Consider the following 13,741-nt stretch of genomic DNA (forward strand, 5'->3'; position numbering starts at 1 on the left):
ACACTCATCTCAGTATCATTAAATCAGTTTTTGGCCCTGGCCAGTTGGCTCAGTGGTGGAGCGTCGGCCTGGCGTGCAGGAGTCCCGGGTTCGATTCCTGGCCAGGGCACACAGGAGAGGTGCCCATCTGCTTCTCCACCCCTCCCCCTCTCTGTCTCTCTCTTCCCCTCCCGCAGCCGAGGCTCCATTGGAGCAAAGTTTGCCCGGGCGCTGAGGATGGCTCTGTGGCCTCTGCCTCAAGCGCTAGAATGGCTCTGGATGCAAAAGAGCAACACCCCAGAGGGGTAGAGCATTGCCCCCTGGTGGGTATGCTGGGTGGATCCCGGTCGGGCGCATGTGGGAGTCTGTCTGACTGCCTCCCCATTTCCAGCTTCGGAAAAATGATAAAAAAAAAATCAGCTTTTGTGTGTCTTCCTTGTGGTTATTCTTATCTTCCCAATAAGACCAGTACATTAAGTTATCCAATTAATCATAATGCTTGCATAGATGTATAGAACCAATATGCTTGCCTTTTTCAAATTTTCTATAACTACAATATTAACATTTATATAGTAAAGAAAAAAAATAATGTACTTCTGGCACTGTAAGTACTTATTTACCATTTCCCTAAAACCCAAACAATAATATAATAATAACCAAGGAAAATTTTAAAACCTGCACTGAAATTTAAAAAGGCCCTAGCCCTGGCCGGTTGGCTCAGCGGCAGAGCATTGGCCTGGTGTATGGAAGTCCCAGATTCGATTCCCAGCCAGGGCACACAGGAGAAGTGCCCATCTGCTTCTCTACCCTTCCCCTCTCCTTCCTCTCTGTCTCTCTCTTCCTCTCCCACAGCCAAGGCTCCACTGGAGCAAAGTTGGCCCAGGCACTGAGGATGGCTCCATGGCCTCTGCCTCAGGCGCTATAATGGCTCCAGTTGCAAAAGAGCAGCGTTCCAGATGGGCACAGCATTGCCCCCTGGTGGGCATGCCGGGTAGGTCCCGGTCAGACGCATGAGGGAGTCTGTCTGACTGCCTCCCCGCTTCTAACTTCAGAAAAATAAAAAAAAATAAAAATAAATAAAAAGGACCTAACCTCACACTTTTCTACTAAGTGTGGCGAATACTAGCCAGATTGAATACAATGAAATGTTAGCATAAAACTGAAAGCTGATACACAAATTCTCATCTTGTGGCTACCATGTACTGTGGTATTTGTTAAGATTAATTCTAAAGAGAAAAACCCCATGGATACCCCCAAGCTTAAGGTAGTAAATTCCTCCAGAGCAGTAAGTGGTAGGAAGAGACCTGTACTAACAGTATCACTGGTACTAGTCATGGCACTGGCAGCTCTAGAAGGAGGGACAATGGGGCAACAGATCTGTTTGATCATGGGCATCTCTGGAAAGGGAAATGCCTTAGCAAACTGACAGTAATGAAAACAATCACTGACACTACTAATACCCTGGCTAATACTATTAACCCATCCTGAAATTCACTATGAACAAATAAAACCCAGAAATAAGTATCAGTAACCCAAGGGAAAACAGAGCTGAGATGGCAAAGATCTAAGAAAGATGTTACAGTTTAAACAGTAGACATTTTAATAACTTCAACAATTGGTAGTGTTGGTGAACTCAAAGGAGTAATGTAGCAATAGGATAAATTAAGGCTGCTATAAAAAGGTAGAAATTTAAAAATAAAGTTCTTAGAAATTAAAAGTGTTAGGAAAAAATTTTTAAATAAAAGATAGCAAACTGGCCAATATGACTCGATATTCCTTCTCCCTAAAATTTCAAGAAAACATTAAAGTATTTTAAAACCACATCAATAATGGCACTGACACATAAGAGTACCATCGCAAACTAGGTTTTTGTTTTGTTCTGTTTAAAAAAAAAAAAAAAAGAGGCCCTGGCCGGTTGGCTCAGTGGTAGAGCGTCGGCCTGGTGTGCAGGAGTCCCGGGTTCAATTCCCGGCCAGGGCACACAGGAGAGGCGCCCATCTGCTTCTCCATCCCTCCCCCTCTCCTTCCTCTCTGTCTCTCTTCCCCTCCCACAGCCGAGGCTCCATTGGAGCAAAGATGGCCCGGGCGCTGGGGATGGCTCTGTGGCCTCTGCCCCAGGCACTAGAGTGGCTCTGGTCGCAACAGAGCGACGCCCCGAGGGACAGAGCATCGCCCCCTGGTGGGCAGATGTTGCCCCCTGGTGGGCGTGCCAGGTGGATGCCGGTCGGGCGCATGCGGGAGTCTGACTGTCTCTCCCCCATTTCTAGCTTCAGAAAAATACAAAAAAAAAAAAAGAAGAAATTCCTGAAAGTAAATGCATTCATTTAATTTCAACATTATAGTAAAAAGGAGAACCTAAATAGCAAAAATCTTGGCTACAACATTTTTAAGGAGTTTTTTGAATTGCTAAGCTGGTAAGAAAGCAAAACATCTTCAGACACACAATTTAATACAGAATCAAAGTAGGAATCCAAAGACACTATCCAAGTGGCTTTAATCGTAATAGATATAGTTAAGATGACACATAAAAATAGGACCAGCAAGGGAAAGAGGAAAAGATATCTTCACAGGAATAACAAGAAAAATTATCTTGACCTTGCAGCTTAAAGGAGCGGGATGGAATTTCCTTTTTAATTAATTATAACATAGGAATCATGCAGATTGTCTGAATACGTATGTAGATTAAAAAACTAAAGAATTTAAAAATGATCCCAGATTAATAGGACCCCAGGCACCCAGATATAAGTAAACACAAATCCTCTTTTAAGAAATACACTTTTAATGTGTCCTTAAATCCTTTGGGTAGTTATGAACGTTCATGTACGACCTCCTGCCTCCTGACCTTCCAGAGTACGATCGTACAACATTACGTAAGCCAACATTAAAAAAAGGTAAATGTATGTACTTCTTGTTTCCATAAATTGTTTATCAAACAAACATGATTTTAAGTTAATAAAACTGGAACTGAAACTAATTTCATTTTTTGGAAAAAACCAACAAACAAAAAACCCACTCCCGAGGGTCAGCAAGCATGAAAAAGAACTCACTACTCAAAGGGTTAAAAGAATTATCAAAGATATAGTTTTAATCCATTGAGTAGTACGAATGTTCATGTACATCCTCACTCAAAAGGTTTACAAAAAACTCACTACTCAAAGAGTTAACAAATACTAAGTCAGTTAAAAATACTAACCATACACCATAAAGCAAACAATTTACTATGAGAGATCTGGCAGACATACAATAGACTCATTCATAAAGATGTCAGACATAGCATTATCAAAGAATAGAAAAGTTATGGGTCCTGGAAATATCAGGGGGAACACTGTAAGGACATCATTGTCTATCCACTCTACTATACCCCTGAAACCAATACAAAATAATATTAAATGTGAACTGTAATTTGAAAAAAAAACCCACAAAAAATAACAGAACAGGGGACTATAAAATAACCAAACAAAATTTAAAACCCATAAAGAACTCTTAGCACTCACAAGGTAATTGGAACAATTATTTTTTCCATTGCTTTAAACCAGTTTTGATTTAATTTTTTAAATTGTTGTTTTAAGGGGGTTTTTTTGGTAAAATTTTCCCCTGCAAATATGTATTATTTTACAAAAAGGTTGAATAAAAAATACAAATAGAAATACTCACTGTTCTACACTGGTCTATTTTTCCTGATAAAATCTTCAATCCTTCCAATACTATTAACCCAGCAATCACTGCATTAGTAGTAGCGATAGCAGGAATAATGTTCCCTGCCATTGCTAAAAAAAAAAATTAAAAAATTTTAAAAAAGATGCGTATGTTTGTTAAAATAGAAAAGAATAACTTAGCATTTTAATGATACCACTAAGTACAAAACAACTTACATTTTATATCAAATCTGCTCTTCATATTCATACTGAAAATATGCATCCTGAGGTTTGCAGCAGATGTGACAAAATCCATTGCAGATGGGTCATCCTGCCAATAATTTAAATAATTTAGCAAGTCTCCCAGAAACTTATTAATTTGATTAGTATTACTTTCAGAACAATAATTTCACATGTTTGCAACACTGCAGTCCATCAACAAGCGATGGCCTTGAGGGAGAGGTAAAACCTTACAGTAGCATGGATATTGGATGAGTTGGGGGCAGGGTCTCATCAACACCTTCTCTGACCCAGGAATGTAATCTGACAAGAACTCGAGAGAGCCAGGCTTCTGGGAACTCAACCTGCTTAAACAAAGGAACTGGAGACTAAGTGTATAGATCCAAACAATTCCATTCACTGACAATGGCAATCCTTTCCTGGGTCTATCAGTCAGTACAGGCATACCTTAAAGATACTGCAGGTTCAATTCCAGACCATCGCAATAAAGCGAGAATCATAATAAAGTAATCCTTTTGCTGGTGGCAGGTCTTGCCTTCTATTTGTAAAAAACACAACATCCACGAGATGCAACAAAGTGAAGTACAATAAAATGAGGTATGCCTGTAATGAGGAGGTTGTTAGAAAAGCACAGCTTTCAAACAAAGAAAAGAAGGCTCTTTTGACAAAGCTGTTTTATTTAAGCCTCAGAAACACCTGGATGACTCCTTTTAGCTTTTCTTCTCTGAATTCCCTTCATATACACATTATTCTCCTACATTTGCTATGTATGTCTTTTCAATACGGCAATACAAGTTTCCCCCGACAATTTATATTCTTCCTGAGATTATATCCTAGTTCTTTTAAATTAGATTTCAGCAAGGTTTCTTGCTTTCCTGAGAATATACTATCCTACCCTATAATTCAGAAGCACCAAAGTAAGGAAAAATGTACTGACAGGGTGTGGGTTCTTTATATACTTATCGGCTGGCTATGTAACCTCAGGCAATCAATTCCCTGATCCAAAATTCCTTAACCTATTAAATAGGAAAAATTATTATATAAACATCTCAAATTGTGCTGAGAATTAAGTTGAAATATTTAAGAGTACCCAACACAGTGTCCATTAATTACTTCCCTGGGCAATTGGCTCATCACACCCATTAGGTGTAGACTTTACTCAGAGGGTAAAAATTCCCACTTTCTTTTCTTTTTTTTTAAGTTTTTAAAAATATTTTATTTATTGATTTTTAGAGAGAGGGGAGAGAGACAGAGAAGGGGGAGGAGGAGGAAGCATCAACTCCCATATGTACCTTGACCAGGCAAGCCCAAGGTTTCGAACCAGCAACCTCAGTGTTCCAGGTTGACACTTTATCCCATTGCGCCACCACAGGTCAGGCCAAATTCCCACTTTCAAGGGTTCATTACCTAGCCCATGTATGGAGATAAAAACCTCTCGCCCTGGCCAGTTGGCTCAGTGGTAGAGCGTCAGCCTGACGTGCAGGAGTCCCGGGTTCAATTCCCGGCCAGGGCACACAGGAGAGGCGCCCATCTGCTTCTCCACCCCTCCCCCTCTCCTTCCTCTGTTTCTCTCTTCCCCTCCCGCAGCCGGGGCTCCATTGGAGCAAAGTTGGCCCGGGCACTGAGGATGGCTCTGTGGCCTGCCTCCGGCGCTAGAATGGCTCTGGTTGCAACAGAGCAATGCCCCAAATGGGCAGAGCATTGCCCCCTGGTGGGCATGCTGGGTGGATCCCGGTCGGGCGCATGCGGGAGTCTGACTGCCTCCTCCGTTTCCAACTTCAGAAAAATACAAAAAACAAAACAAAAAAACCTCTCAAATCCCTATTATAACAATAATAAAAATGTTTTTAAAAAATAGTTACTCCTTATACCACATATACTCAAGAGACTAATGTTTACAAGAATCCCAAAAATCTAATTTTACTAGCTTCATTTTCAATGTCTAATTCTACAATTCCAAAATTTGCTCACACAAAGTTATTATGTTGACTTGCTAACACTGACTAAACTTTTCCTCTTACTTTAAAACTCATGGCAAATCTTTACCATCACAGAAACATGTAACTTTGTATCAGATATACCACTTATAGCTACAGAAAATATTGACTAGAATTCAAAAATATCATCAAACCTCAAAATATATCTAATTGCAAAATACTACATACTATATATTAACTTGCAAGGCTAGTTAATTTTTGAACTGAGATATCTCCGACCTCTAAAATAGCTATAACTATTTCAACAGAAAGGTATTTTATTATTTTCAAGGTCAAATTGGCCCAAAGTTGTTGTCTCCAAAAGGATTTTGACTTCTATTAACAAAACTATAGTATACAGGAAGCTTTCTTAAGTATGTAAAACATTTTACTCTGATATATTCACATTACTAGAATCTAAAATGAGATTTTATGATATTGCTTGAATTCAAATATAAAACATTCATAGTTCAGTATAGTAATTAAAGATAAGAACATTCAAACAAAATCAACACTATGCCCTCAATATCTGGCAGAATATATCCCTGGTCAGAGCACATACAGGAACAGATCAATATCCCTATCTCTCCCTCTCTAAAATCAATTAAAAAAAATTAATGACGATACCAACATAACAACCAAACCAAAAAATCTGGCAGGATAAATGATATTCCAAAATTTGCTAGCTTCTGATTCTAGTTCAAGCACTAAAATATACACCTGACATAAGTAATTGCCACACTACTTCAAAACGTACCTTGTCCCATATGAGCTCAGCTCCATCCCCTTTTTCTGCTAAATGAACTCTCAAAGTCTCAATGCTCTTTGAAAAAAGATGTGCATAGCTCTTTACATCTAGAACTTGTTGATCTTTCAGACCTAACTGAGGTTCGTTCTGTTGATCTGCTGCATGAGTATCTTCTCCTAAAATAAAAAAAATATTAGATATTTCACTATTAAACATTATTACTCTTTTAACAACTCAATGCCTGACCAATAGTAAAATGATATAAAATAAATTATATTAAAGTAATTATCACTATAATGCATATATCTGTACAGGAAATTGCTAATACTGAGATGGAAACGGTGCAAGACTTTCAGAACCTAATAGGATTATTGGGGGATTTAAGGATATATTGTGATATAGATAAAATGACAAGCAACATGCCCATCATATAGTGAGCACTCAATTAAGTAGAAACTATTAGAGCCATACTTAAATTGGTCCATTAATTCAAGTATCCATTACTGTAGAAAACTACTCCAACCTGACATCCCTAATCTCCTGGGACCCTTTAAATTCCAATGTGCGGACTATTGCTATGCATATATCAATTGCAGTTCAATTCAGATAAAGCAGAGGAACAATGTGTTGAAGGGAGTGAGATAAGGAAGGTCACTACTACAATAGTTTTACTCGCATTTAAAATTATAAATCTGTGCCCCAGCTGGGTAGCTCAGTTGGTTAGAGCAGTGATTTTCAACTGCTGGTCACAGATGGTGCCAGTCCGCTAAAGAGTTAATCACTCTGCCTGCCCTGTGGTGGCACAGTGGATAAGGTGTCAACCTGGAATGCTGAGGTAGCCAGTTCAAAGCCCTGGGCTTGCCTGGTCAAGGCACATGCAGAGAAGCAGAGTTAATGCTTCCCACTCCTCTCCCCAACTCCCCCCCCCTTTCTATTTCTCTCCTCCCTACTCCCTCTCTAATATAGAAAAGTATCTTTAAAATATATATATTTTTAAATAAATAAATATATAAATATAAATATAAATATAATATATATATATAATTGGCCCTGGCTGGTGGCTCAGTGGATAGAACACTGGCCTGGAGTATGGATATCCCGGGTTCAATTCCCAGTCAGGGCACACAGGAGAAGCAACCATCTGCTTACCCTTGTCTCCATTCTCTCCCTCTTTCTCTCCCACAGCCAGCAGCTCAACTGGTTCAAGCACGGCTCTGGGAGCTGAGAATAGCTCGGTTGGTTTAAGTGTCAGCCCCAGGTACTAAAAATAGCTGGGAACACAAGCATGGCCCCAGACAGGGTTGCTAGGTGAATCCTGGTCAGGGTACATGCAGGAGTCTATCCACTAGCTCACCATCTCTCATTTAAAAAAAAAAAAAAGTTAACCACCCAGATGTATGAAGACTATAGACACAGTCTGCAAAAAAGTTAACCATCCTCATGTATGAAGATTACAGAGTCTATACTCATTGGGTCTATGTTCTTCATACACCAAGGTGGTTAACTCTTTCACAGACTGGCACAAAATTTCTGGCAGACTGGCAATTAAAACCACTGAGCTAGAGCATCACCAGGCTACGCCAAGTGCTGGTTCCATCCCCATCAGGGCACATGCAAGAGGCAACCAATGAGTACATAAGCAAGTGAAACAAACAACAAAAAAATGTTTTTCTCTCTAAAAGCAATAAAATATCATTGTAACTATGTTCCTAATTTAAACCTTAAAGAGGTAATCACACAAAGGTACAAAAATGTATGCACATATCTACATCACTGTGCTTCAGGGAAAATATGAAATAATTAAATGTTAACTGATAAGGGACTAGACTAGGTTAAGTATTATTTCCTAAAAAGAGCAAGTTAGAGCATATGAATTTACATGATTTCATTTTGTAAAGTGCATACACAACTGCTTGTGTCTAAGGGCATAGATTTGACTACCAGACATTCCCTAGACCACTAATTAGTGGATATTTTTCTACATGATAACATTTCCAGCAATTTTCCCTTTATTCATACTCTTCTAAACTATTTGAACTTACCATGATCGAATACCACTGTCAAAACAACAACAACGGCCTGACCTGTCATGGCGCAGTGGATAAAGCATCGACCTGGAATGCTGAGGTTGCCGGTTCAAAACCCTGGGCTTGCCTGGTCAAGGCACATATGGGAGTTGATGCTTCCTGCTCCTCCCCCTGTTCTCTCTCTCTCTCCCCCCCCCCCCTCTCTCTCTCCAATAAAAATGGATAAATAAAATCTTTAAAAAAACAAACAAAAAAACAACAACAACAAAAATAGGCTATTTGAAGACTGAGTGAATTTCCAATTTAGGTTTCCCAAAGACTAAAATGTATCCTTTACCTTGACTCTGTACTTCAGCCCAGTCCAATGGAACCGGAGGTTTCCTTTTCCGCCATAGTTTGTCCATTGTCAAGAGATACCTGATATCATCTTTAAAAAGCTTTAAAAAATAAATAAATAAATTCCATGAACCCTACAGTCTCTATATTGGTACAATATAATAAAATTTCTTTGCTGATTTCCAGTATTATATTATAAAACCTTATAATTTAAAGACATGCCCTATTCCAGTAGATTAACTATTTTTAAAAGAAGCTTAAGCCTTTTGGAAAAGGAAATTTGACACAGAACTCCTACACTTGAAACAGTTAAAAGCAGAGGTGCTCTGAGGAAAGTCAAGTAAGGGAACTCTGAACTGTTCTGACTGACCCTAAACGCTCCCCTAAGGCTCCAAAAACCATCTAAAGCACAATCATACCGATCAAGGAGCTAAACAAACACACCAGCTCTGAAAGAACTGAACACAGTCACTGAGCCTAGCCATACCAGTTTGTAGTATCTCTCAATCTATGGGCACATATTGACAAAGCATATATATTTTAGAAGTTATTAAAAAGTTTCTTAATCATCTTTAACATCTTTGAAATGTGCCCTTCAAAAAACCCACAAAAAATTACTATTTCAAAAATATAAATATTACTACATGTGGACCAAAAGACTCTCACGTGAATCACACCATCCCATGTGGTAGAATTTCAAATGACTCTAAGATCATTGGTTGCATTTCGCTATTGCTAATTGACCTACTCAACATATTTATTCTCTTTATCTGCTATAAATTTAAATGTGGCTTAAGAGAAAAAGTTATAATTATTTCTATCAATACGTATTCAATTCTATCAATATTAATTAAGCATCCTTAATCTAGTAAAACCAGCCAAATACACAAATTATTGGAATATAATTCATTGTGAAAATCACTTTTGAGAACTATCAGGAGTTTTGTATCTACCTAAAGAGTTCAAGTGAAGGTAACATCTGAAATAGGTACACAAGCAAAGAATGAGAAGTCCAGTACGATATGGGTCACAAATGTGCCTGGAAACATTTGGCTGAAATTATCTATATCTGTGCTATTCAATAAGGGATCACTTCATATCAGTACAGCAACAATCTCCGCCTTCCTTATGATTGCAGAGTCTTGAGAATCAATTTTGAAGGATACCTGAAGGTGGCCTGTCTGCCTTGTTTGACAACTGATAAAACAGTTTGCATTTGGAATGCAAAGAATACAAATTTCACAAGAAAGAGTTCTCTCGCCTTGTGAAATCCTGTCACCCTGATGTTCTTATGAAGATAGTCTTTTGTTCCTCGAATTATGAGAAAACAAACTATGGAAAGTAACAGGATCGTCACTGATTTCCATTAAGGGCCAATGAATATTGGGCCAAATCTCTTAATTACAGAGATCAAAGGAGAATAATGCATTTAAACTCAAAGTTCTTTTTCTTCAAAAGAATAGTCCTCAGTGAAAACATGTATGTCTTAACCCAATAAGGAAATCAGTGATGAAAAAAAATGTATATATATATATAAAATAATGAAAAGGGCTCAGCAAAGAACAAGAGGATTTTAATACAAACACAATTCAGAGCACTACAAACAGCCAACAGGAAACTTAAGCAGGAAAGGGATATAAGATGAGAAACAACAGGAACCAAAGGCCACTTATAAGGAAAACCAAATTTCAGTGAAAGTGATGGAAGGGAAGACATCCAAGAGTGTATAAGACTCTGTACTTTACCTTTTATAAAGATGTGATGCTATACTGACTTAATACGGATGCCAAAATTTCAAAACTTGCTTATCTTGACTATATCAATCAATTTATTAAAACAGTATTAGGCATAAAGAGAAGTATAATTCTATTTTATATACTATTTTAAAACAAATCAAACACACATTATAAAGTAAACCTAACCTTGGTAAAAAGTTTAACTGGATCATATCCAGTTGATTTAGCCCATTCCTTTGTGGAAATACGTTTAATGTCACCATCTTCATTCGATGCTCTGGCTCTGGCTTCAGCTTCCATTGGTTCCCCTACAAAACAAACACCACTTTTATTTTCAACCGTAATAAATACAGATCCAAGTTCTCACTCATCTTAGGGCAAAAATGTCACTCAGGGAAGTCACCTGCACACAATACAATCTGAGTTCAAAGACAAAGAAAGATAACCTGCTTATCGTACCTCAGTTTCTGAAGGCCACATGTAGAGCGTTCAAAGTATAAATCTGTAATCAGATCTAGGAACAACTCCCAGCTCTATTTACTAGATTTGTGAAATTTCTTGCACTTTAATTTTCTCACCAATATATTGACACTACCTATTTCTTAGAACATTGTTTTAAAGATGAAATAATATATCTTAAGCATATAGCATAGTATCTAGCACATAACAGCATTTTCCCCCTTAAGCTATCAACATTACATTAGCAAAATAAGGGTAATGCTCATTAATAAGAAAACATATCCCATGCCTGACCAGGCGGTGGCGCAGTGGATAGTGTCTGACTGGGATGCTAAAGGACCCAGGTTCGAGACCCTGAGGTCGCCAGCTTGAGCGCTGGCTCATCTGGTTTGAGCAAAAAGCTCACCAGCTTGGACCCAAGGTCACTGGTTCGAGCAAGGGGTTACTTGGTCTGCTGAAGGCCCGTGGTCAAGGCACATATGAGAAAGCAATCAATGAACAACTAAGGTGTTGCAATGCACAAGGAAAAACTAATGATTGATGCTTCTCATCTCTCTGTCCCTGTCTCTCTCTCTCTCTCTCTCTGTTAAAAAAAAGAAAAAGAAAGAAAACATATCCCAAATAGTTTACTCACAGGAAGCTTCAGGGTCAGCTCTATCAGGAGAGACTTCCTGATCAGCATCTTCTTCCCCAAACAACTGGCTATGATTTAAAAGTAGTAAATATTTATGTACAACAAAATATTCTGAACAAATGTTTACTTTTCCAACTTTCCTCACAAACAGCTAATTTAGAATAACCCAAATCTTTGGTTAGGATGAAGAACAAACAATTGATAAGTAACACTCCATAAACTTAAAAATATTAAAATAATCTGCTGATACCTTGTATCCTAATTTCAATTGCAACACAAGCAAAGCTAAAGCTAAATTTTAGTCGACCTATATTCATTCCTATCAACTAGGCTCTGCAATCCATTTGTTAAAGATCTCTGACCAACAGACAGGTGAGCACCTTTTACATTCCAACTTGGACAACATTCTAACGCCAGACTAGTGGTTGTGAAGTATACCTGCAGCTAGCGTTCAACCAACTTTATCATCCACCTGCTATGTGCCAGGTGCTACTCTAGGTGTAGAAAACTCAGCAGGGAATAGGACATTCTTTTCATGGTAGTATGTATCGTTACTACTGAAGAGTCTTAAGGAACAATAAAAAATTGAAAGCTGAAATTCTCTTTTGTTAAATCAAGTTATCCTAAAGCCTGCTTAATTAATAACACTTATGGGAATACAGCTTTCCAACCTTTCCTCAAGTACACGGCATGAGAAAGTTATCTTAAAGGAATCCTTTGTAGTTTAAAGAGAAAAACAGAACCCTAAAAGCTATTTATTATTTCAAAGCTCCTAATACATTCCACAAGAATATGCCCATTTGTTTTCTAAAGTCGTTGTACCAATTTGCACTGCATAATGGTATGTAAGAATTACTATCAAACCCTCTCTAAATAGCTAGGTTGGTTAGAGCATCGTCCTGAGGTACAGAGGTTGCTGGTTCAATTCCTGGTCAGGGCACATACAGGAACAGATCAATGTTTCTGTCTCTTTCTTTCCTACTCTCTTGCTCAAGTCAATAAATAAAAATTTTTAAAAAGAAAAAAATTCTATTGAGTCACTATCTCTCCAGACTTAATGTTTTGCCAAACTAGTAGTGTAAAATAAGCATCCTACTGTGATTTTATTCTTAAGTTTGCAAGTTAGTCATAAAGTTAAACATATCCTTTGTTTATTGCCTATTTGGATTCCCCTTTAAGTGAAAAATCATGCCTGTTCATATACTTTTGTCAGATTGTCTTTTTCTTATTGATTACAGGAATATAATCCAGATCAATTTTTAGTTGCTTATATGTTACAAATATTTTCATACATAGACTTCTCATTTGTACTTCATTTAATGTATTTTGTTGATTAGATATTTGATAGATTTGAAGGTACTGATCTTTTCTTTTATGATTAGCACCTTCTGTGTCTTGAGAAATCATTTCCTAACCCCAAGGAAAAAAATTTCCTTGGAGCCTGACTAGGTGGTGGTGCAGTGGATAGATCATCGGCCTGGGATGCTGAGGACCCAGGTTCGACACCCTGAGGTGGTCAGCTTGAATGAGGGCTGATAGACATGACCCCATGGTTGCTGGCTTGAGCAGAGGGTCACTGGCTCGGCTGCAGCCGCCCAGTCAAGGCACATACGAAAAAGCAATCAATGAACAACTAAGATGCCCCAATGAAGAACTGATGCTTCTCATCTCCCTCCCTTCGCGTCTGGTCTGTCCCTGTCTGTCTCCAGCTCTCTCTTGCTAAAAAAAATTCCTTCCTATATTAGAAAGATTTTAGGTTTTGCCTTTCACAACTAAATACTTAATCTGTACTTAATTTCTATATATTGTTTGAAGTAGAGAATATAAGATTTCCCAGATTGATAGAGAATTTCCCTACCTTTTATTTAATCCCTTCTTTCATCTGGGATCTATTATGAGATATGAGCTCTGAATTGTTCCAACAGTCTGTTTTTCTACCCCTGCACCAGCAACACCCTAAACTATTTTTAC

General features: G+C 38.2%; 1 protein-coding gene and 1 non-coding gene across 2 annotated transcripts in view; one reads left to right on the forward strand and one right to left on the reverse strand.

Moving 5' to 3' along the window:
• UBA2 (ubiquitin like modifier activating enzyme 2) overlaps positions 1-13,741 on the reverse strand; it is a 42,208-nt gene that overhangs the window by 12,702 nt on the left and 15,765 nt on the right. The window contains exons 7-12 of the mRNA XM_066348581.1: positions 11,771-11,838; positions 10,864-10,985; positions 8,943-9,042; positions 6,588-6,754; positions 3,852-3,945; positions 3,634-3,746 (exon numbers count right to left, since the gene is read on the reverse strand). Coding sequence (XP_066204678.1) covers positions 3,634-3,746; positions 3,852-3,945; positions 6,588-6,754; positions 8,943-9,042; positions 10,864-10,985; positions 11,771-11,838 — 664 coding nt within the window. The remainder of the gene's footprint in view (positions 1-3,633; positions 3,747-3,851; positions 3,946-6,587; positions 6,755-8,942; positions 9,043-10,863; positions 10,986-11,770; positions 11,839-13,741) is intronic.
• Positions 5,292-5,367, forward strand: TRNAV-GAC (transfer RNA valine (anticodon GAC)). Its single transcript has one exon. It is a non-coding gene; the product is annotated as a tRNA-Val (tRNA).

This window comes from Saccopteryx leptura, chromosome 9 (genome assembly GCF_036850995.1).
Source record: "Saccopteryx leptura isolate mSacLep1 chromosome 9, mSacLep1_pri_phased_curated, whole genome shotgun sequence".
NCBI classification, from domain to species: Eukaryota; Metazoa; Chordata; class Mammalia; order Chiroptera; family Emballonuridae; genus Saccopteryx; species Saccopteryx leptura.